At 38.5% G+C, this 20333-nt stretch overlaps 5 protein-coding genes across 5 annotated transcripts in view; 2 read left to right on the top strand and 3 right to left on the bottom strand.

Moving 5' to 3' along the window:
- Positions 1-1267, top strand: part of LOC122059582 — an 11673-nt gene extending 10406 nt beyond the window's left edge. Inside the window, exon 6 of the mRNA XM_042622454.1 lies at positions 427-1267. Within this exon, the coding sequence (XP_042478388.1) occupies positions 427-549 (123 nt within the window). The 3' untranslated portion in view covers positions 550-1267. The remainder of the gene's footprint in view (positions 1-426) is intronic.
- A 1458-nt stretch (positions 1268-2725) lies between these two features.
- LOC122059584 lies at positions 2726-4138 on the bottom strand. The gene has a single exon (XM_042622456.1). It carries the CDS (start codon positions 3233-3235, stop codon positions 2891-2893), a length of 345 nt encoding a protein of 114 aa, XP_042478390.1. The 5' UTR covers positions 3236-4138; the 3' UTR covers positions 2726-2890.
- A 5000-nt stretch (positions 4139-9138) lies between these two features.
- LOC122059140 lies at positions 9139-10284 on the top strand. Its single transcript, XM_042621828.1, has 2 exons — positions 9139-9462; positions 9649-10284. Exons 1-2 carry the CDS (start codon positions 9139-9141, stop codon positions 10282-10284), a joined length of 960 nt encoding a protein of 319 aa, XP_042477762.1.
- A 593-nt stretch (positions 10285-10877) lies between these two features.
- LOC122059583 lies at positions 10878-13752 on the bottom strand. The gene is made up of 9 exons (XM_042622455.1): positions 13168-13752; positions 12592-12799; positions 12434-12486; positions 12198-12234; positions 12030-12095; positions 11833-11937; positions 11582-11735; positions 11363-11439; positions 10878-11107 (listed from the first exon to the last, which is right to left on the bottom strand). Exons 1-9 carry the CDS (start codon positions 13269-13271, stop codon positions 11033-11035), a joined length of 879 nt encoding a protein of 292 aa, XP_042478389.1. The 5' UTR covers positions 13272-13752; the 3' UTR covers positions 10878-11032.
- A 4109-nt stretch (positions 13753-17861) lies between these two features.
- LOC122059138 overlaps positions 17862-20333 on the bottom strand; it is a 6098-nt gene continuing 3626 nt past the window's right edge. The window contains exons 3-4 of the mRNA XM_042621827.1: positions 19151-19438; positions 17862-18510 (exon numbers count right to left, since the gene is read on the bottom strand). Of these exons, the coding sequence (XP_042477761.1) occupies positions 18261-18510; positions 19151-19438 (538 nt within the window). The 3' untranslated portion in view covers positions 17862-18260. The remainder of the gene's footprint in view (positions 18511-19150; positions 19439-20333) is intronic.

The following is a 20333-nucleotide window of genomic DNA, read 5'->3' as shown; positions in this document are numbered from 1 at the left end:
GGGGGGGGAGGGGGAGTGAGCGTCCTGCTCCCAGATACATGAGAACACCAAATGACCACCCCACACCCTATGAAATGCGAAATTATGTCCCTGTTGATATTTCCTCATGCATGCGCACGAGCCACGATTCCCCTGCATTTAACACTTCTACTTAATATTATATATTGAAAGCTTCTTGTTATTTATTCCCTCACCCCCCACCCACCACCACCCAGAAAAAAAGTCCATTTGTTACTTTTGCTTTCTGTTGCTCGGATTTTTGAAATAATTGTTTAATGAACTTCACTGCATTTCCTTACATTTGGCAGCTGTAGTATCGTGTAAGCTGTATCCTTGAAAGTTGAAATGCATGAAAGATGAACAAAATGTGAAACTGAGATTTATGATGTAGTAGGGCATAATGTTTCATTCTCTTCCTCGTTGCAGATCGGTAATGTGTTTCTGGATGGCCACTCAAATCCCCATGTGCAGATTATTGGATTGCCGATGACTTCAATCTTAAAACATCTCAACAATTTTGATACTTTGGAAAATGCATCTGGATACTGATCTTTAGCTTCTTCAACTACAGCTCAAATGTTAAATGTTTCAGTTATGCTAAGTATGACTACTTTCCATCAATTGATACTGGAAAATACCAAAAACAGTCTCAGAGAGAGAGAGAGAGAGAGAGAGAGAGGGTAGCGGGGAGAATATTCTATGCTCACCCCATCTTGTTGATATCTTCTATTCATTTGACCCGAAATGTAAACACAAGGCCTTGCCTTAATTTGGCATCTTAAAATGATCCCTGTATCTTTTCTTGGGGGTTCGTATCTTATTTCTGCGATACTCCACCTGATTGGCCATTGCAACTTCATTCCCCTTGTTGGATTTCATTGGATCTATTTTCATCAGGACTTCCTTTTAATTTATATTTTTTGCCCAAATCTACTTGTAATTTTTATATGGTCTGTGATTAGCCAATGGGTCTTTGTTTGATTGGCCAATGCGTAGTAGGTACTTTCACTTGCTACCTGCATTAGAGAGAGGGGTAGCGGGGAGAATATTCTATGCTCACCCCATCTTGTTAATATCTTCTATTCATTTTACCCGAAATGTAGACACAAGGCCTTGCCTTAATTTGGCATCTTAAAATGATCCCTGTATCTGTTCTTGGGGGTTCATATCTTATTTCTGCGATACTCCACCTGATTGGCCATTGCAACTTCATTCCCCTTGTTGGATTTCATTGGATCTATTTTCAGTAGGACTTCCTTTTAATTTCTATTTTTTGCCCAAATCTACTTGTAATTTTTATATGGTCTGTGATTAGCCAATGGGTCTTTGTTTGATTAGCCAATGTGTAGGTGGTACTTTCACATGCTACCTGCATTATACAAGATGCTTTTTTTTTTTTTTTGCTGAGATTATACAAGATGCTGTCTGGTAAGAATATGTGGGAAGTGAAAGCTGACCAAAAATGGGAAGTAAAGAAAAGTATAATAATATTTCACAAGTTAACTTAAGTCAATAAAGTGAGCAAAAAATGTTTTAAATAAAAACTTTCAATTATAATTGTCACTGCTAGGGTTGATGGTTCATGGTTGATGGTTTACTCGTTGCCAGTTTCTTCTATCACTTACATTACCAAGGAAAAATAGTGGGGAGGTTTGAAAGAGAATTTACCCTCTTTTTCGCAAGAGAGGTTGGGAGATTTTACGTAATTCTCACATATTATTTAGCTTTAAACCTTGTCTTAAATTAAAGAGGAATCTTATTGTAATTTGTAAGCAAGATTAGTGAAAATAAAAATCGTAATTTTATTTTTTTGTTCTCTTAATGGAGCATACTTTTTTTTTTTTCAATGAGGATAAATCTTGTTATTTCATATAAATACTGCAGGAAATGATTTTCAAACTTTTGAAAATTATTTATTATATATTACATTAAATAACTTGTAAGAATAAGATTGCAAAATTTTTACTTCACTACTTTGGGTTAGCTCTTTATGTACAATTTCATAGTAGTATGGAGGGGCATCCACAGAGTCAAATGGACACATCGTCAATGTACGTCAATTCAATTTTAGACTGAAAACTGTCTATTTGAAACCGGAATCGAAAATTATAAAATTGAAAATCGAAATTGAAACCAACTTTAAAAGCGAACTGAATTGAAAAAAAAAAATCCAATTCAATTTTGGTTTTGACAAGTGAAATTTCAATCGTTTTGATTTTGATTTTAGACTGAAAACTGTCTATTTGAATTGAACCGAATAAAATAAAATGTAATATAAATCATACTAAACCCTACAATCATGTGTCTTTGTCGAGTTGTGAAATTACCTACTACAGATTTCTTTATTGAGTTGTGTAAAGAGATATGAAAGATATCATATTTAACATTATGAGACCCTCTTATCTTCATGAGGCTGTAATTTCTTTACCAACTATATTTGTTTAGTAAGTTATTTCCATTTCAACTGAATTTGAACCAAATTATCAAGGCCATGTACTAAAAGAATGAAACCGAATAAGCTTTGAATAAAATCAAATCAATTCGGTTCGATTTTGCTTTTGAGGTTATGAAAATTATCTGGTTTGAGTTCGATTTCAATTTGAACATATTATATCCCGAACTGAACCAGAAAAACCGGAACCGATCTGAGGGACTCCTGTGATGCACAGATTGCATAGGCTACAAGCAAAACGATGGAAATTGACCTCTTCCACAAAGAAAAAGCAGTACAAACCATGAAGATGAAATAATAAATATACAAAATCTTACAAGAATTAATAGTTGTTAATGGTCCCTGGTGCTTAACTGAAACTGATTTCCTCCCCCCACACTTGGAAGCACTTTGTGTCCTCCACCTTCTTCCTTTAATTCACCTTTCAGGGCTCCAAGTTCAGTTACTGATAGAAGAAGCTTTGCACTTCAAAACCAAAGCAAGCAACATAAGAAGGGCTAGGATCCCACATGGAGAACCTCCAACTCTGTGTATCCAGTAAGGATCAAACCTCTTTAATCTTCGGTCTAGGTAACAAGACATGTTGATGGAAATAATAAGGACTACTAGCAACAGAGGTAGCCATGCCCAGGAAACAAAGCTGATGGTACCATCTTCATCTTCTTCGACTTCTGCCGCCGGTTTCCGGTCGATGTACAGAGGTGATAGAACTGCAAGAAGGGCCAAAACAATGGCCACTAGTCTCTCATAGTAATAAGAAGCCCTGATGCTGGTGCTACCCATGCAGAATTGAAGATCCAGACAAGCTATTGATTTCAGACTCCTTGAAGGAAGGAAGAGTTTCTGGGACCTGCAACTCTAGTCCATGCTAAAGAGCTACAATGGCTAGTTGGTAAGAAGAAGAGATACCCTTTCTAGATGTTCTAAAGGCCTTAGTAAGGTCTGCAACTATAAAAGGTTCTGTTTGGGCTTATTGATGAAGCTTGGGATATTAGGATTGTTGGATATGGTTTCACATCAATACCCAAGCTATGGAAAAGCTTATTCCACTTCCTTACACTATGGTTGTGGAAAAAATTTCCCATAATCAAATTGGAATCTGATGCTCTTCTAAGTGGGTATTTATTTATTTTTTATTTTTCAACCACGAGCTTGATTTTGTACTAGTCAACACAACAAATATTAGAGATTGCAATTTGCTTTTCTTTATACGCAATCGGGAAAAGGATTCTTGAGGACACATCTGATTTTATTTTTTTCAAATGAGAAAATTCCAAATTTGTTGAAACACTACCCATCCATAAGGGTACTTTCGGATTCAATCGGGTTGAACCGGTCTCGGGCTAGACTGGGCCAAACTGAACCACCCAATAAGGGAAGGCTTGGTTTGATATAGGTTTATTTCAGTTTTCTTTTATTGGGCTTTGTTTTGGTTCACCATGTGTATATATAAAAACAATTGTGGATAAAGGGGTGGTTGTTTCACTCCTACTATGTGAAGGTGAAGGTGCAGGTGCCACGCTGCTTTTTAGGTTTATTTTTTCTAAACATAATCTGATCTGATTGGGCCCGGTTTTCAACTAGTTTCATGATACCCCAAACGAAAAGTGGCTTAATATGGAATCGGTTCAGTTTGATTTGATTTGGGTTCATTTTGACCGGTTCAGTTCTGTTTTTTCACACCCTACCCTTCAAGGACTTGTTCCCAAATCTTAACAAATTAAGGAACAAATACAACACCACTTGCAGTGGATTGGCCGATTAAATCCAGAGACTTGTCAGTTTGATCTGTTATAAACTTATAATAGAGGCAGTGTCAAACATTACTGAACACAAGTGATGACTAACCTATCATCCAACATCTAAATTAACTGTAATTCTTCTTAATTTTTTCCTCCGTCGTAAGTCGTGCTTTCCCTCCCCGTTGTAGGCGGTGTCCCTCCTCTAGCTTTCTTCTCCTCCCTTCTCCTCTCATGACACCTTGTTTTCCTTGCTGACCCTTTACTTCTACTAATGGCGGAACCCCGCCGAGACTAATCCTCACGCACTCGGAAAAAATATCATCTACGGCACGGTTGCCGACCTCTGTTCCTATTCATCCTGACTCTTCTAACCCAAAGGCATATGCAGAGATTTTCCTTTTGGGTAATGAGGAAGAGAATCGACTGTCCGAATCATGGGTTATACTACCCTCGTTGGGTTTGTTCTTGAAGGAAAACGATATCGAAAGCAAGCAGTAACTGAAGGACTTGTAACAGCCTCGAATCTCAAGTTTCTCCTATGGACCAGAATAGGTTCTTATTTCAATTCCGACACCGGAATGATATGGAGAATGTTCTTGCAGAAGAACCATGGTCAGTTGCAGGTAACTTGATTGTCCTTGAACGATGGAATCAGGAGCAGAAATGGGATTTTTGTAATGTTGCATTCTGGATTCCAATGCATTCTCCCAACTTGGATTGTTGGAGCTACATCTAGGAAGGCAGTTTGCTATGCGAATAGGCACACCGCAGCGGATTATGCTCATTAAAGGAACTCAAGCTGGGCAAAGGCAACATTATCTTAGGGCGAGAGTGATTATTGATGTCCGGAACCCCCTTTGCCCTACCATTCCAATCCAGAGACGTAATGGCAGTAAAAACCTTATCCAGGTGAAATACGAACGATTGCCCTTTGCTGTTTTGTTTGTGGTCTTTTAGGACATGATGAGTCTCGATGCTCCACGGTTTTTTCTGCCTCTTCCAACCACTTTGCTAATAGCACCCCCACTCTTAGATGCCGATTTGGGAATGAAATCAAAGGTTACCCTCCGGATAATAGGCTTCTCGAAACCGCTCTAGTCTTCTCTGATATGAGTTCTACCACTCCAAATGAGGGTATTAGACACCAGAATCCTCATACTTCGGTGTCCCCCACTATTGGAGCTGAAGGAGACGCCCTCCCCCAACCCCACAACAGTCACCTCCCATTCGCACGCGCAATACTATGGTCCCCACCAACCACATGTCTCCTATTGCTTCATCCCCTTGTCAGACCACGACCTTTACTACCTGCTCACCTCAACCTGGTGAACCTCTATGCCCTCAGTATCACCAGCCTTTGCAATTCCGTTATGATCCACAATCACCCTCGTGCCTTGCGTATCAACCTCAACCTATTACCCCTTCCCTCACTACTGTCCATGGCCAGCATGGGAACCTTTCCCATTTTGGAAATCTGATACCTTCCCCGCCAGCTCATATTCTATAAAATCCTGATATTACCCAAGCCCTTCTCTCCCTTTTACCGACCCTAACTAATATATCTCTTAATGGGCCAAGCAACTAGGCCACGGAAATGGGCCTCACCCCACAACCGCTTCCCCAAATTAACTCTCCTACCCTTCCACACATTGAGCCCACACCAACTATTGAATCTCCCATTATCCAAAAACCAAACCCCAATTCCCAAGCCCATCAACCTCAGCCTAGTACAGAGCCTTCTCTAGCTACTCTCATTCCTCGGCCTCGGCTCACACCCACTCCCCAACCTACTTCATCTCCCCTTAGCTTTGATCCCTCAGCGAATACTCGGAGAGCTCGTCCAGCCCCCTCTTCTTCTTTACAATCATCTGAGGCAGTTAAACAAAAGAGAGCTCGCAGAATTAGACTCTACCCTGCACCTTCCAACCAAGTGAATGAATCCTCTTCCTCTGATCAGCATTTTTTATTGATACACCCCATGGAGGTTGGACAGCAGCCCCATGGGGAGTCATGAAGACCCTTAGTTGGAATTGTCAAGGGTTGGGAGGTACCCTGACAATCGATTGCTGTTGAGCCTCTCAAAGAAGGAAAGACCTAATATAATATTTATTATGGAAACTAAGTATGCTCTTAAGAAGCTCCAGTTAATTCAAAGGAAGCTTGGTATGGATTCTGTTTTTGGAATTGAATCTAGGGGTATGTTTGGACGTTTGGGGCTGTTTTGGAGAAATCATATTCAGTTGAAAATTATATATGTTGATGCCAATATTATTGAGGCGGAGGTTCAAACTATGGACAACTCTATATTTTTCATTACTTGCATTTATGGTGCTCCCAACAAATCCAACAGAAGCATGGTTTGGGATAAACTTCGAAATATTGGTGCCTCTCGTACTAGGGAATGGATGTGTCTTGGTGACTTCAACTCTATTCTTTCATGGCATGAAAAAGCAGGTGGTAATAAATCGGGGGAGAGGGACATCCAAATTTTTCGAGAGGTTATTGATGATTGTGCTCTTATTGATCTAGGAAGCAAAGGGCCCTGTTTTCACATAGAACAACAAATGTAGTGGAGGTGCCAATATCTGTGTTCGCCTTGATAGAGCATTTGCTAATCAAGCTTGGAATTGCCACTTTGTTGATATGGTTGTTTTCGTGTGCTCTACCATTGGATCTGATCATTTGCCATTGCTAGTTGATACAGATGGAGGTTCTGTTCCTGGTCCTAGGCATTTTCGCTTTGAACTTATGTGGTTAAGGCATAGGGAGTGCAAGAATATTGCCAAAGAGGCCTGGTCCAAGAAAGGTAGCGAGACAATTTCCAATGCCCTGCATATTAAACAATAGAACCGTAGACTTGTTTTTAAGAAATGGAATGTTGAAGTCTTTAGGCACTTACAAACAAACATTTCTCACCTCAAGGAAGAGCTTGATCATCTTATGGGGCTCCCTCCATCTGCCTTCTTCCAAGCCCGAGTCAACGAAATTTCCTCTCAACTTGCAGATGAGTTATTGAAAGAAGAGGACTTTTGGAAACAAAAGTCAAGAATCCTCTAGCTGAATAGTGGCGACCTGAACACCTCTTTCTTCCATGCTTCAACTGTACAACACAGGCAATTTAATAAAATTCTAAAAATCAGGATGGCCAATGGTTTGTGGACTACATCTCAATCTGAAATCAAACATGAGATTATCTCTCATTTTCAGCAAATTTACTCTTCGGAAGGCCTTGATATGGACTCACAGCAGCACACTCTTAATTGCATCAACCCTACTGTTATGGAGGATATGAACATAGTGCTATGCAGATGTCCCGACCTTGATGAGGTTAAGAAAGCTCTATTCGCAATGAAGCCAAGCAAATCCCCAGGTATTGATGGTCTCTCCCTCTTGCATTTTTTCAGCATTTTTGGGATCTTACATACCATGATCTTTATGGTTTTGTTTCTGAGTTCTTTTGTTCTAAGACCCTTCCCCCTCAATTCAACAACACTATTATTTGTCTCATTCCGAAGAAGAATTGCCTAAAATTGGTGGAAGATTTTAGACCAATTAGCCTCTACTATGTGGCAACTAAGATTATCTAAAAAATTATGGCAACTCGGCTCCCAGATGTGCTCCCGTTGATCATCAACCCTCCCCAATCTGCTTTTATTCCTCGTAGATCTATATCAAATAATATCTTTATAGCTCATGAGCTATATCCGAGGCAAAAAAAAAGGAACGAAGAGCTTCTTGGCCTTAAAGCTCGATATCAGGAAAGCATATGATAGGCTTGAGTGGCAATTTATAGAGCATGTTCTTCTGTGGTTGAGTTTCGTTCATCTTGGGTTCAAATGGTCATGGAAGGCATTAGATCGGTTTCTTTCAGCTTCCTTATCAATGGCTCTCTCCATGGAAAAATCACTCCCTCTCGTGGAAGTAGACAAGGAGACCCCCTTTCCCCGGCTATCTTCACAATCTACACTCAAGCCTTATGTTTTATTTTAGCCAATGCTCAAAGTAATGGGCTTGTGAATGGCATAAATGTTAGAAATAGAGCTTCCCCGGTGTCTCACTTATTGTTTGCGAACGATTGTATTCTCTGAGATGCAACTTAATCAGGTTCAAAATCTCAAAGGATGCCTTGATCTCTTCTGTAAGGCAAGCGGACATCAAGTATGGGGAAGGACCCCAAAAATACGTTGGTCTTCCGCTAGACTTTGGCATGAATAAGTCCTCCCTATTTCAAGATATTCGGGAGAAAACTATAAAAAAAATCAAAGAGTGGAAGGAAAAGTTGCTTAATCTAGCTGGTAATGAAGTACTACTAGAATCTGTTGCATCCTCTCTTTCAAGTTATGTTGTTGCCCACTTTAAATTGCCCCAAGCTTATCATGATTTCATTAGAAAAGCCTCTGCTAAGTTCTTTTGGAGCCAAGGTGGTAATGAATCAAAAATCCAATGGATTTCTTGGGAAAGATTGTGTTGTCTAAAAGCAAGGGGAGGTCTTGGATTTAAACATCCTAAATTGCAGAACATTGCTCTATTAGCCAAGGTGGTCTGGAACCTTTGGAAGCATCCTGAGTTATGGTGGGCCTTGTAGATGAAATGTAAATATTTCCCTAATTCTGATTTCCTATCAACTAGATTGGGCAACAGCACTTCCTGGGCTTAGAGAAGTTTGATGCTAGGGAGAGCAGTTCCAAAGGATGGCCTCATATGGAATATAAGATTTGGTACTAAAGTTCTTATATGGGAGGACCAGTGGGTCCCTACCCTTAAAAACTACAAAATTCAGTACCCTCCACTTCCTAATTGTCCCATTCAGAGGGTGTCAGACATCATTGATCCTAACAATTGATGTTGGAAAAATGATCTGCTTGATCTATGGTTTGCCCCATCAGATGCAGCTACAATTAAAGATATTAAATTGGGATTATTACCTAGAGATGATGTTTAGCTATGGGAGGCTCTCGTAACGGTCAGTTCTCGATTAAGTCTGCATACTATCTCTTATCCCTCCAAAGAAAAGAAGAAGTGGCCGCTATAAGTTCATCTTCTTATCAATCATTGAGAGCAAATATTCCTAACAAGATCTGGAATTTTATTTGGAATTGCCATTCACTTCCAAAAGTTCGCTCCTTCCTTTGGCGTGCGTGTGCTAATGGTGTGGCTTCTGCTGAAGGGCTCAATCGTAGACAGGTTCCTATTGACCCATCTTGTCTAAGATGTGGTGCAACATCAGAATCAATTGACCATGTTATATATCTTTGCACTTTTGCCAAGGTTGTGTGATTTGGATCTTCATTATCTAATCGTATCCCTGAGGATACCTCTTTGACAATCCCAACATGGATCTAACAATGGCAAAGGTTATACTCCCATGATAAGATAAGAGGGAAAAAGAGCTTCAACTTGTGTTCCTTTATTGTTTGGGAGCTGTGGCTGGCTATAAATGATTTCATTTTCAAGAAAGAGAACACGCCCCCATCTGATGTAATTCAAAAAGCAAAGTCTCTATATGAAGAATTTTGCAAAGCAACTAGGCCCTCTACAGAGAATGCTTGTGATGATGACCATCCTCCTTGCACGCCTATTAATGTCCCTTGGTCTATTTCTCACGGAGAGATTAAAATAAACTCAAATGCTTCCTATGTGAAAGAAACCTCTGTTGGTGCCTTGGGATTTATCTTTCGTGAGCATCCTAATCTCCCTATTCTTGCTGTCTCTGTCCCGACTAGACTTTCTTCTATCACTAGTGGGGAGGCTGAAGCTATCAAAGAGGGAATCTTGAATGCCATCAGCTTGGGATACTTTAGACTTCAAGTGGATTCTGATAACTTAGAGGTGATCAGGTGCCTCTTAGATCCTACTAGAAATGCTCCATTGGAGATTCTTCCTACTGTTGAGGACATTAGATTCATTTGCTCTTCCCCAATTAGTTGTTCATTTAACTATGTTCCAAGGGCAGCTAATGGTATAGTTGATTCCCTTGCCAGGAAAGGCCTGTCCCTCCAATGTATGACAGTGTGGCCTAATTCCACTCCTTGGCTTTTACAACTTTGTAATGATGAAGCCGCAGTTTGTAACCGGAACCCTATTCAATAAATTCCTCTTTCACCGAAAAAAAAAAACATAACTGAACCCTCTATCCTGAATGGTATTTCAGCCATTAAGAAAGAACCCAGTATGGATAGTGGTCCAGAACTAGCCTAATTTTAACATAAATTTGATTTGAGAGACACTGAAAACTAGCAGTTAAAAAGTCTCCAGTTAAAAGGCTCCTATGATGATGTAACGTCTTAAGGATATTTTGAGTATGTTGATGCAATTGAAGATTCAACCCGGCCATCCTAAGGGGAATATCAAATTTTTATTTTTTTATTTCACACCAAAATGAGAATATAAGATTTGGACTACATATGCATCTTGAAAGAGGATCCATATATGTTTAATACTTTAACTGATCCTTAATTGGTTTTCCAGATGATCTGAATCAAAGCTTAGATGCAGAAGTTCCATTCCATTTGTATTACTATATACTAAACACACATCTCCTCTTTCCAAATTCCAATAGGCTAATTGGATTCATTCCTGTCTGAAACTATGAGTGAAATCTGAAGTCTAAATAATGGTTTTTAGCTTCTATCCTCTCTCCTGTAAAAGAATCTACCTTTTGTGGTTTCCATTACTACTGTAAATCCAGAAGAAATGAATTTAGCTTCTATATTAGAATTTTAGGACCATATAGCAGTGGTCAGAAGAATCCAGGAATTGGCTTTTAGATAATTTTACAAGAATTCTATGGTTTGGTCTGTTCCATACCAAAAGAGGAAGAAGATATGCTCTCATCAATTCACAAATGCTTTGTCTTTAAACAAAGCAAGTAATTCTGTTTTTCTAATGAATGAGGGGTTGCCGTTTCGACTCTCTGAAAAAGAAGTACAGAAGCTGTATTAGCTCATGTTGATAAAAAACGAAAAAAATGGTAATCCAAGGCTGTGTTTACTGTTTTGTATGCATTCTCAGGATAGATTCTGGGTCTAGAACGAATTCTAAAACTTGATTCTTCTTTATTTTCTCGCTTCAGAATGTGTTCTAAACTCAAAATTTATTTCGAAAATGCATACCAAACACACATGATTCCAGAACACAAATACAAATGAGGCAACCAAGAAGACATCACCTGGAAACCCATCTTCTGGTACAGCTCATTTGCTGGCTTGTTATCCTTGTGAACATGCACAAACACTTGCTCCACACCTGCACCAAGGAGATCGGATTCAGTCGTTGAAGTTAGAAAAAAGCCTATGTTTCCACACATACAGACCACTTCATAAACCCTTGAATATGCCAGCTTCCATAGAAACCAAAATGGAGAGCTTGCAACATTTCTTCATATTACCATCTGATTTAGCAGATTCAATAGCAAACTGCAACATTTTGCTTGCAATGCCCCGGCGACGTGCGCTTTTGGCAACACATAAGTTTGCTAAATAGCCGTACATGCGTGGTCTTGTTCGGTTGAAGCAGTGAAAGATTGGAGCCTTCATGAATTCCTATATGAGGTAATAACACCATATGTCAAAACAGATGGTTATAACTTCTCAAACAATATTTGATTGAAACTCCTAATCAAAGCAAATTGTATTCTACCCCAGGATACTCCTCTCCTTGTAACAGGTGTTGGATGCTTAAATCCAGAGTTCCAACCACACTCTTCAGTATGGTACATTGCTGATTCTTCTCTGCCTTTTTTACCTGATAATTTTGAAGAAAAATAGATGAAGAACTGCACTTCAGTTCTCTCGTCTATCACTAGAAGCTAAATATATCGTGATAAAACAGCCTACCACGACGATGCAGGTGCATTTTTCTACATACTGACCATTGCATCTCCTTTTTAATGCATTAAATTCCTGAACAAATCAGGGAAGGATTAGAAAATTTGAGAAGAGAATGCTAATTATATCTGTGCTTTAGCACTAGAAATTCTTGAACTAATGGCATCCAAGCCTTACCTGCTCTGCAAATTTTCTTTTGTAGCTATTGACATAGCTGCAATAGTAAAAATATTTCCAAATTAGCTTGAAGTGATGGTTACAGTAATCAAATTTCTAAAGCAAGTTCTGATGCTTCCACCAAGAAGTTCCTACTTTCCTAACCTAATGGTGGTCTCCATCTCCTTCTTTGATTATCTGATAACAGGGAAGAGAGAACATGCCATAGAATTCATGGTGTGATATTCAATACAAACCGTCCATTTGGTTGATCCTCCCATTGACATTCTGCTCTCAACCATGCCGATGTCTAGCACAAAATCAAAGGCCAAAACCACCACAAATTTATCAAGAAATATAGATGAAAATGGCCTTAATTTTAAGGTTTGATTTGCAGTTTAGTTAATCCACCCACCCAATACTCTTCATCAAGTAATGCCGCCCGGGTCACGAATCGTCCAAAATCCATTACCTTCACTTTATTAACCTCTTGATTCAAATGTTGCAGCCGATCAAACCGAAGATTTGATGGTTTTGAAGGCTCAACTTGAGGACTAGATGTTGTTGGAACCTCCACAGACTGTGTTTCCTTCTTTGTCCGTGGAGAAGATGGATTGAATTTCCTGCCGATCAAAGATCAAAGTGGACTCAGAAAATTTGTGCCAATCTTGAAATTTCAATGTGGATTGATTGGATTAGAGAATAGAAATAGATTGAGCTCCCAAAAACAATAGAAACAGAGGATTTGTTTTGCCAACTGGACCTATTCCAGAAAATCATGAACCTAACTATTTCTCTGGTTCTTGTACGAGTTCTAATCTTCTCTGAACCCAAATGAGCAGAGGTCGATAAAGCAGGTGGGGAATTTAACATTTTAATTTGATTCCCATAAAAAAGTTTATGTTTTTAGGGAAGAAAGAGGAAATTTTGCAGGCAAGAGGTCAGGTAATGACAATGTATGTAGAGACAGAAAGAGAGAGAAGCGACTCACATGGCTGGAGAGACATAAACACTGCGAGGCTGAGAGTGACTTCCATAACCATAGCTGGAAAATGGCAAGAAATCAGGACTGCGAAAACCCATCCCCGTCGACATCGGAGCTTGCTTCCTCCAACGTCCGAAACACTTCTTCAAGCTCCTCTGTATGGCTCACAGTGTAGAGAGAGAGAGAGGGTAGTTTGGAATTGCGATGGAAATGATAAAAATGTATTGAGGGGCTCCAAAACCCAGCAGCCAGGGCCAGAAGGGAAAGTGGGTTGGTGAAGACTATATAGTGTAAGTCATTACAGCGAAGCTTTCTGCAACTTAACGGTTGACTCTTTAACTGCCGTTGGGTTTGAATTACTTGGGTTGAGGATTCAAAGAATGATGTGAGCTTTGGATGATAACCCAGTAACTAACTCCATCAACGAGCTTTTGGATTGTTTTGAGATACTCTTAACGGTGTCACGTCACCAAAGGGGAAGAACAGAAAACGAGTGGACGAATTGAAAAACAAAGAAGCACACAGATTGGAAGAAAAACCAGAGGCGAAGGAGAGGAAAGGGTGAGGGAGTGGACTCCGCAACTAAGGATATCATTGTCATTTGTCTGATAGATAAAATATATGTCAATTCAATTTACATTTACATATGGAATCAAATCTTTTTCTTCTTATCTCCACGCAAGCCTTGCAAGACAAGTCGAGCCTTGTTTTTTCTCGATCCTTACCAGACAAGGCGCTCAATAGATCTACGTTTTGCAGTTATAAAAAATAAATAAATAAATAAAAATAAATAAAAACAATAAATAAAAATAAATTCCTGAAGAGTATTTTATAAAATACTAAAATCTATAAGGATATTAATGAATTCAAAGGGAAAATGAATAATTTTTTTATTTGGTGATTGTTATTTATTCAATTTTTCTTTTCATAAATATATATATATATATATATATATTTTGGGATGAGTATGAACAAGCCGTAGAGTATGAATGCATTTGGGTGAGCGTCGGTGTCGGATCTAGGGTATTTGTTGATCTCATATCTATATCGGTTATGCCCAATATCGATGTCCAATATATATAATTTTTATAATTTGACTTGAATCCTAGAATTTTTGTTAAAAAAAATAGGTTTTTATCCCATAGCAACCCAATATATATAGGTAGTGATCGGTACCATTTCAATAACATAAACTAAAACTCTAGTGTTGATTCATTATATAAATAGGGGGATCAAATGATTGTTGAGGAAAGAGAGGGAAAAGAGTGTCAACCTTTTTTTTTAAGTTGCAACCATGACCACTTGTTCTCTCGTATGGAAAAAAAAATTGTGGTTCCAGTGCCTAGCACACTGGTAGCGGCATCGGCTGGTTTAAGTTGGTGCATGGAGGTCTGAGGATTGACTCCAAGCAAATGTGGGTGTGTTCCCCCCCCCCCCTAGGAGTAGGTTGGCCAAAATCTCATATGAGAAAAATGAGTAGCGAATTTGAGAGTTGAATTACTATGGAATTATTTGGATTGATCAAATGCCGAATTTTTGTTTCAATTTCACTCATTTTTCGTTCAATGTACGTCCTTGCACCTAGGGGTGTCAATTGATCGGGCCGAGACGATATCGGTTGGGCCTATGTCCCCGGACCATGACCTACCTATTTAAGAAATGAGTTGGTCTCAGTCAGTGTAGTGTTGAGCTCGGTCATGTTCCAGGCTTTAATCAAGCTATAATCGGCCTTAAACGGGGTAATGTACTAATAAAACCTTAAACGGTCTACACTTTTCTTAGATTTAAGATACTTTAATTTATTTTGTTTAATCATCAACAATTTTGAAAAGATATTATATTTAATTATAGTAAATAATTGCTAAAAATATCAATATATACCATATTTTATCCTAAAAAAAGCAAAATACCTATATAAACAGTTGGCTAAATGTGTCGGTTTGAATCAGACATGTAAATGAGCCGAGCTGGTTGGGAGGCCCATCGGGCTTACCCCTTGCATAGTGTACTACCTATTTATAAACAGGGCGGGCTTAGGCTTGACACCTTTATTAATCAGGCCGGTCTAGGTCGGACTATAAACAAGTCAGGCTTGATCAAGTCTACCAGTGCGGGCTTGGAATTGACACCCCTACTTGCACCCCTTCGTAGTCACACTCACTTTCTCTATACTCCTAAATTTTTTAATAACTTTTTTGCCATGCCATCATTTGATTGGAATGAAACTTACCATGTGAAAGGAGACCCCTTTGAGTCCCCCTATCCAGATAATTTCAACCCCATGTGAGCTGTCACATGGCAGAACGAGCGGGCATAGTTATAAATCATTTGTCACCAATTATGTGGTGACAATAAGATTAAGACCGAGTTTTCCTTCATCTACGATAAAAAGAGAATCTCTTAACCCATGGGTTTTAATGGTTGGATGGAATTAAAGGGCTCAACCGATGGGTTTTAGATTTTGGTCCTCATTGATTTGAGGTCTCGCACTGTTTTTGCTCATTTAGGTGACTAGGCTCCATAGGCCAGGGCATTGACATTTTCTATTTGATCAATGGGCCATCAGTCCATAATCAGGCTTGAGGTAATTAGACTAATCAGGCTTTAAGTACACTAATTGACTAACTGGCCCTTAAATGGTCCTTAAGTTGTTATGAACTTAAACGGGCTATAATTATCAGCCAATCACACTATCACAGTATCTAGTTAGTCCTAGTTGGGTGACCGTCGGGCCACCAAGAATGCCTGATTATTAATCATCTGGTTCAGGTCAGGCCTACCGGTGCAAGCCAACTTTGGACACTCCTAAATGGGACTCTTGAAATAGTTCCAAAGGCATTTCAGCAGTTGTACAAATGATTGGATTCTCTCTACGCACGAGAAGTGAAACTTTCGCCACAAGAGTAACTCTGTTTCTATTCTTCCAGCTAGAGATTTCCCTCTCAATGCTGTTTGGTATGTGTGGAAAGATAAGAAATGTGAAAAGGTTGCCTTCTCTTCAAAATATTTCCTAGCTTCCCCTGGGACAAATACCTTATCAAAATTGTCCTCGGGAGGATATTTCCTTCCCTTAGGCCATGCTTGTGTAGCGGACCAAAAGGGTTGGGAAAGGAGAAGTAAGGATCCCCACATGTAGCGTTCTTTTTTTTTTTTTTTTTCCTTGGTAAAAATATAATGGGGGTTAAAGAATAGGAAAGAATAAGAAGCAAACTATGGTAAACAAGGTCTAAGCCTCAAAGGTATTAGTATTGGGGTCGGATTAGACCGTTTTACCCCCAAAATAACGATACTTTGTTCTTTGGACCATCTTACCCCCTTTACTGATACTTCTCTTATGGTATTGGTATCGTATTGGCATTGGGTACCAGCAACATAATCAATCATCATCAATGTTCATGGACAGTTTAATTCTCATCATCATCATCTATCACAATAAGTTAGTTATGACTCCATAGTCATGATCATCTTCAGTAATCAATCACTGGTCTTAAAAAAAATAAAAATAAAATAACGTATAAGATGGGTTCCTCACCAGATGTAGTTCATCATACAGAGTTGAAGTATTGATTATATCAGATGGGTTCCTCACAAATTGTATCTTAGTTCAATCTGGAGTTTCTACAATCAAGTAGGGAGTCTAGGGACACAATAGAAATTGACACACATCCAAGGCGTCAGACTATTCCAAATACATTTTCAAAATTTTGATCCTGAAAAATGCAGATCTATGATACTTCTTTTAAGGCACATAATCTTTGAGGCCAGCAACAAATGGATAGGATTGTCAAGTTCATAATTGAGAATTAAGTAAAAGGGTTTGTAACTAACACTTGGTTATCACCTGGAATGAAATGGTTTGATTTTTGTTTTGTAGCATCTGATTGCATAGTCTTCATTAAAAATGGAAGCTCCATTCCTTGCCAGGATGGAACAAGGTAAATGGCTTCATTTCTACAAGCCTAAAAATGACCATATTTCTACTTTGTGGGGGAGGAGGGGGAGGGGGAGGGGGAGAGGAGAGGGGACGATGATAACTTTAGATGACTGTTTTGAAGCATCATCCAATACATATTTAAGAAAAAGAAAAATCTATGGGGCTTCAAAATGAAACAAGTTCATTCCAAGTGGCAACAAAACGCAGCCTAATAGGCTAAGTATATTTCATAAGGTAGTTGTATGCGAGTTGGATAAGATTTTCAATCTTCACTGCATGGGGTGAGAAGAATAAAAAAGACAAAAAACACGAAAGAAAAAGAGACATTTTCGATTTGATATCTCCATTTTTGTAAGAACTAAGTTACATGGCTTGACAAGACAGCCCAAGTTTCCGCCACGTGGCATATCAGATGAGACGTCCAGATAAGCTTATCTATCCAACAGTCAGATTACCGAATCATCTTGCCAAGGCTAAGAATTGATGAGCCACCCTGAAAAAGTTATCAGGATGGCCTGCCCTAATGAACTTCTATTTTTTTGGAATGCCCAATAAATCAATCTTCTATATTATCATATGGTCTAATTGATAGTGGTCAAGATATTTTTTATTTGAAGTTTGTACAAGAACCAGTTCCTATGGAGATATTTCTTCCGAGAGAGAGAGAGAGAGAGAGAAGTAATAAGCAACAAACCCTCCAGTTTTCCTCGCATTGTAATATTGTAGAACTACATCTTGTGACAGCTGAAAGCATAACATAAATGGATTGGGTAGAAAACCTTACATCAAAAAGTTGCCACTATGACAAAATTGATTTCACAGGGTCTACATAGAATGAGTGATACTGAGAGGAAAATATTGTGCGTCAATCAATTTAACAAATTTAACACAACGAAATGTGGCACAACTTGAGAGTTTGGGTTACTACATAGTCACCACCATCATGTAACAGGACAATAAAGGCGAAGGTAAACATTTATATGGCACCCCATTGAAAACAATTTAGCACCTGGGAGATACTGGCCTTTAATTTAAAGATTTAAAAGAATACACAAGGAATATGTACCTTCTTTATCTCCAGAAGATGTGGGATTCATAAGAAAGATGATTAATAAGGAAATCTCCAACTTAGACAGGTAAATAGCCAAGTTGAGGTCCACAGAGCTCATCGTGGTTTTGCCAAGCACCTTTTCATCCACTTCTTCTGTGTTGTAGTAAAATTGGAAAACCTTGGATTTGATGAAGAAACACCTTCATGAGATTCTTGTTTAATGGGTAATTCAGCAGGAAGAGCAGCCGCAGCACTGGTAAAGGCATTCAGGACCAGAAATGCTAGTATTGGAGACAGATCTAACGTCCCTCCAAGAGGTGGGATAATCCCACGGAAGATGTTCAAGTAAGGATCACACAAAGTGCTGAAACATGAAACCACCCATGGGGTGGGGATGAGAAAGAGTTAAGTAAGGATCACACAAGAGAGATCAATTAAAATTGTATAAGAATTAAGCGCAGAAATGGAATGTAATAGATATTCTTTAGACTCGTATTTCCACCATGCTCACTTCACATAGCCTACCAAATCCATTTATCCAATAAAATTCCCCAAGCAATTGGAACAGAAAATAAAAAAATTTATTCGAGAGAAACCATAATTATCTTTCTGATCCATAGCCAACACAAATATAAAATTATCTTTCTGATCTATAGCCAGCACAAATATATCTATGCAAGGAAGAGTTGCTTCGGATTTATAGATCACAGCTTGTGGACCTCTAATATTAGCTTATATGGTCTTGGATTGATAAGCGTGAAGAGTAGTCGGAGACAGAAGCTTCTGTGTGTCTGTCAAGAATTGCAAAAAGTTATATATGAAAATTTGTTGCAACTCAGATTGTAATGTTATTAAAATACTGTAAAACTAAAACAGTAGTGTTTTCTAAATGGGAATTTCATTACTTCAGTAAAAAGTCAACACCCTGCAGTTTGTTTAAAATGTTTAGAACTTCTTGAGCAAAATGAAAATAGAGAAAACTCGCAAAGACAGAAGAATCATACCTGAGTGGGCTAACAATGGCCGGAGGAGAGTTAGGAAACCAGGTCAAAACAAGCCTGACAATTAGCAGTGTGTTATAGATGTTCAAGAAGTTCAGGATACCGTTAGTCGCTACAATCTCTGCAATTGAATCACCAGGTAAAATGGCTGCAAACTTGTGCATGGACAGGGAGTCTGAATTCCTATAATTTCTGCAATTAACCTGAAAGTGTAATTTAATGAAGAATAAAAGTATATCACTCTTCATGTATTTTAACTTTGAACAGTTAAGAAGTGAAAGAAGACCTTGTCTAAAAACAGAAATATTAACTAGAAGACCATAAAGCAGTATCAAAACCATACACACTCTATGTTGCACAACTTCTGATTCTAGGTTTAAGCATACTCTTACAGGTTCACATAAGACCATAAAAAATTCTATCCAATGAATCTCATGAAAAACAACCATGCATGTCATGAGCAAAAAATATAGAAACACAATTTTGTTGAAGCAAAACCTGAACTAAAATGGAGAAGTCTTCATTGATGGATCACAAAACCAAACCTGAAGATATTAAATATGTTAAATTATCTACAAAAAATGATTATGCTATCATGGTTTTGGTCTGGATATTGCATCACTAGTGTAGATTCTGGAAGCTTTTAATTTCCTGTTTTGCTTTATTGCCATGATGTTATGACTGCAATGCCTAATGATGATTTTCCAGTCCTGCTATTTCTGATAGTCTGTTACCTAAACAAGGGCATGTGTATGTGCTTTGATGTATAAGTTCATACTGGTTATGTTTTTCCTACGAAAACATTTGCAGGCAATCTCTTCCTTCTTTATCAGTTCCTTTAGGTCAATTATTTATTTATTTTTTAATTTTCATGTGGAAAATAAAGAAAAACAGAATGATGTGCACAATAGGTTTGACATATGCAACGGTCAACATGGACAAAATGAAAACAATGCATGTTCCTATTAAGCCTGCAATACAAATGCAGAGGTAATTGTGGTAGGTAGCAGATAGCCATTTCCTAAGCAGTGTTGTGACTACTGACTATGGTTGTCCAATAAAAGACCAGTAATGAAAGAAATGATAGTTCATGAACTAATTGACCACTTCCTATTGGAAAAACGGTTCCTTTATTAGGAATTTTTTTTTTTTTTTTAAACCCTTTTGTCTTCTTTTTTTTTTTTTT

This window comes from Macadamia integrifolia, chromosome 13 (genome assembly GCF_013358625.1).
Source record: "Macadamia integrifolia cultivar HAES 741 chromosome 13, SCU_Mint_v3, whole genome shotgun sequence".
NCBI lineage: Eukaryota > Viridiplantae > Streptophyta > Magnoliopsida > Proteales > Proteaceae > Macadamia > Macadamia integrifolia.
Note: the sequence above shows the minus strand (reverse complement) of the source record. Positions and strands in the feature narration are given on the sequence as shown.

Excerpts from the sequence above, each read along its gene's own strand:
- LOC122059584 (XM_042622456.1), bottom strand. The coding sequence starts at position 3,235 with ATGGGTAGCACCAGCATCAGGGCTTCTTATTACTATGAGAGACTAGTG.
- LOC122059140 (XM_042621828.1), top strand. The coding sequence starts at position 9,139 with ATGGGAGGCTCTCGTAACGGTCAGTTCTCGATTAAGTCTGCATACTAT. Across the intron at positions 9,463-9,648 it reads ATCTTTGCACTTTTGCCAAG|AAAGAGAACACGCCCCCATC; the intron begins GTTGTGTGATTT and ends TTCATTTTCAAG.
- LOC122059583 (XM_042622455.1), bottom strand. The coding sequence starts at position 13,271 with ATGTCGACGGGGATGGGTTTTCGCAGTCCTGATTTCTTGCCATTTTCC. Across the intron at positions 12,487-12,591 it reads TACTTGATGAAGAGTATTGG|ACATCGGCATGGTTGAGAGC; the intron begins GTGGGTGGATTA and ends ATTTTGTGCTAG. Across the intron at positions 12,096-12,197 it reads AAAGAAAATTTGCAGAGCAG|GAATTTAATGCATTAAAAAG; the intron begins GTAAGGCTTGGA and ends TGATTTGTTCAG.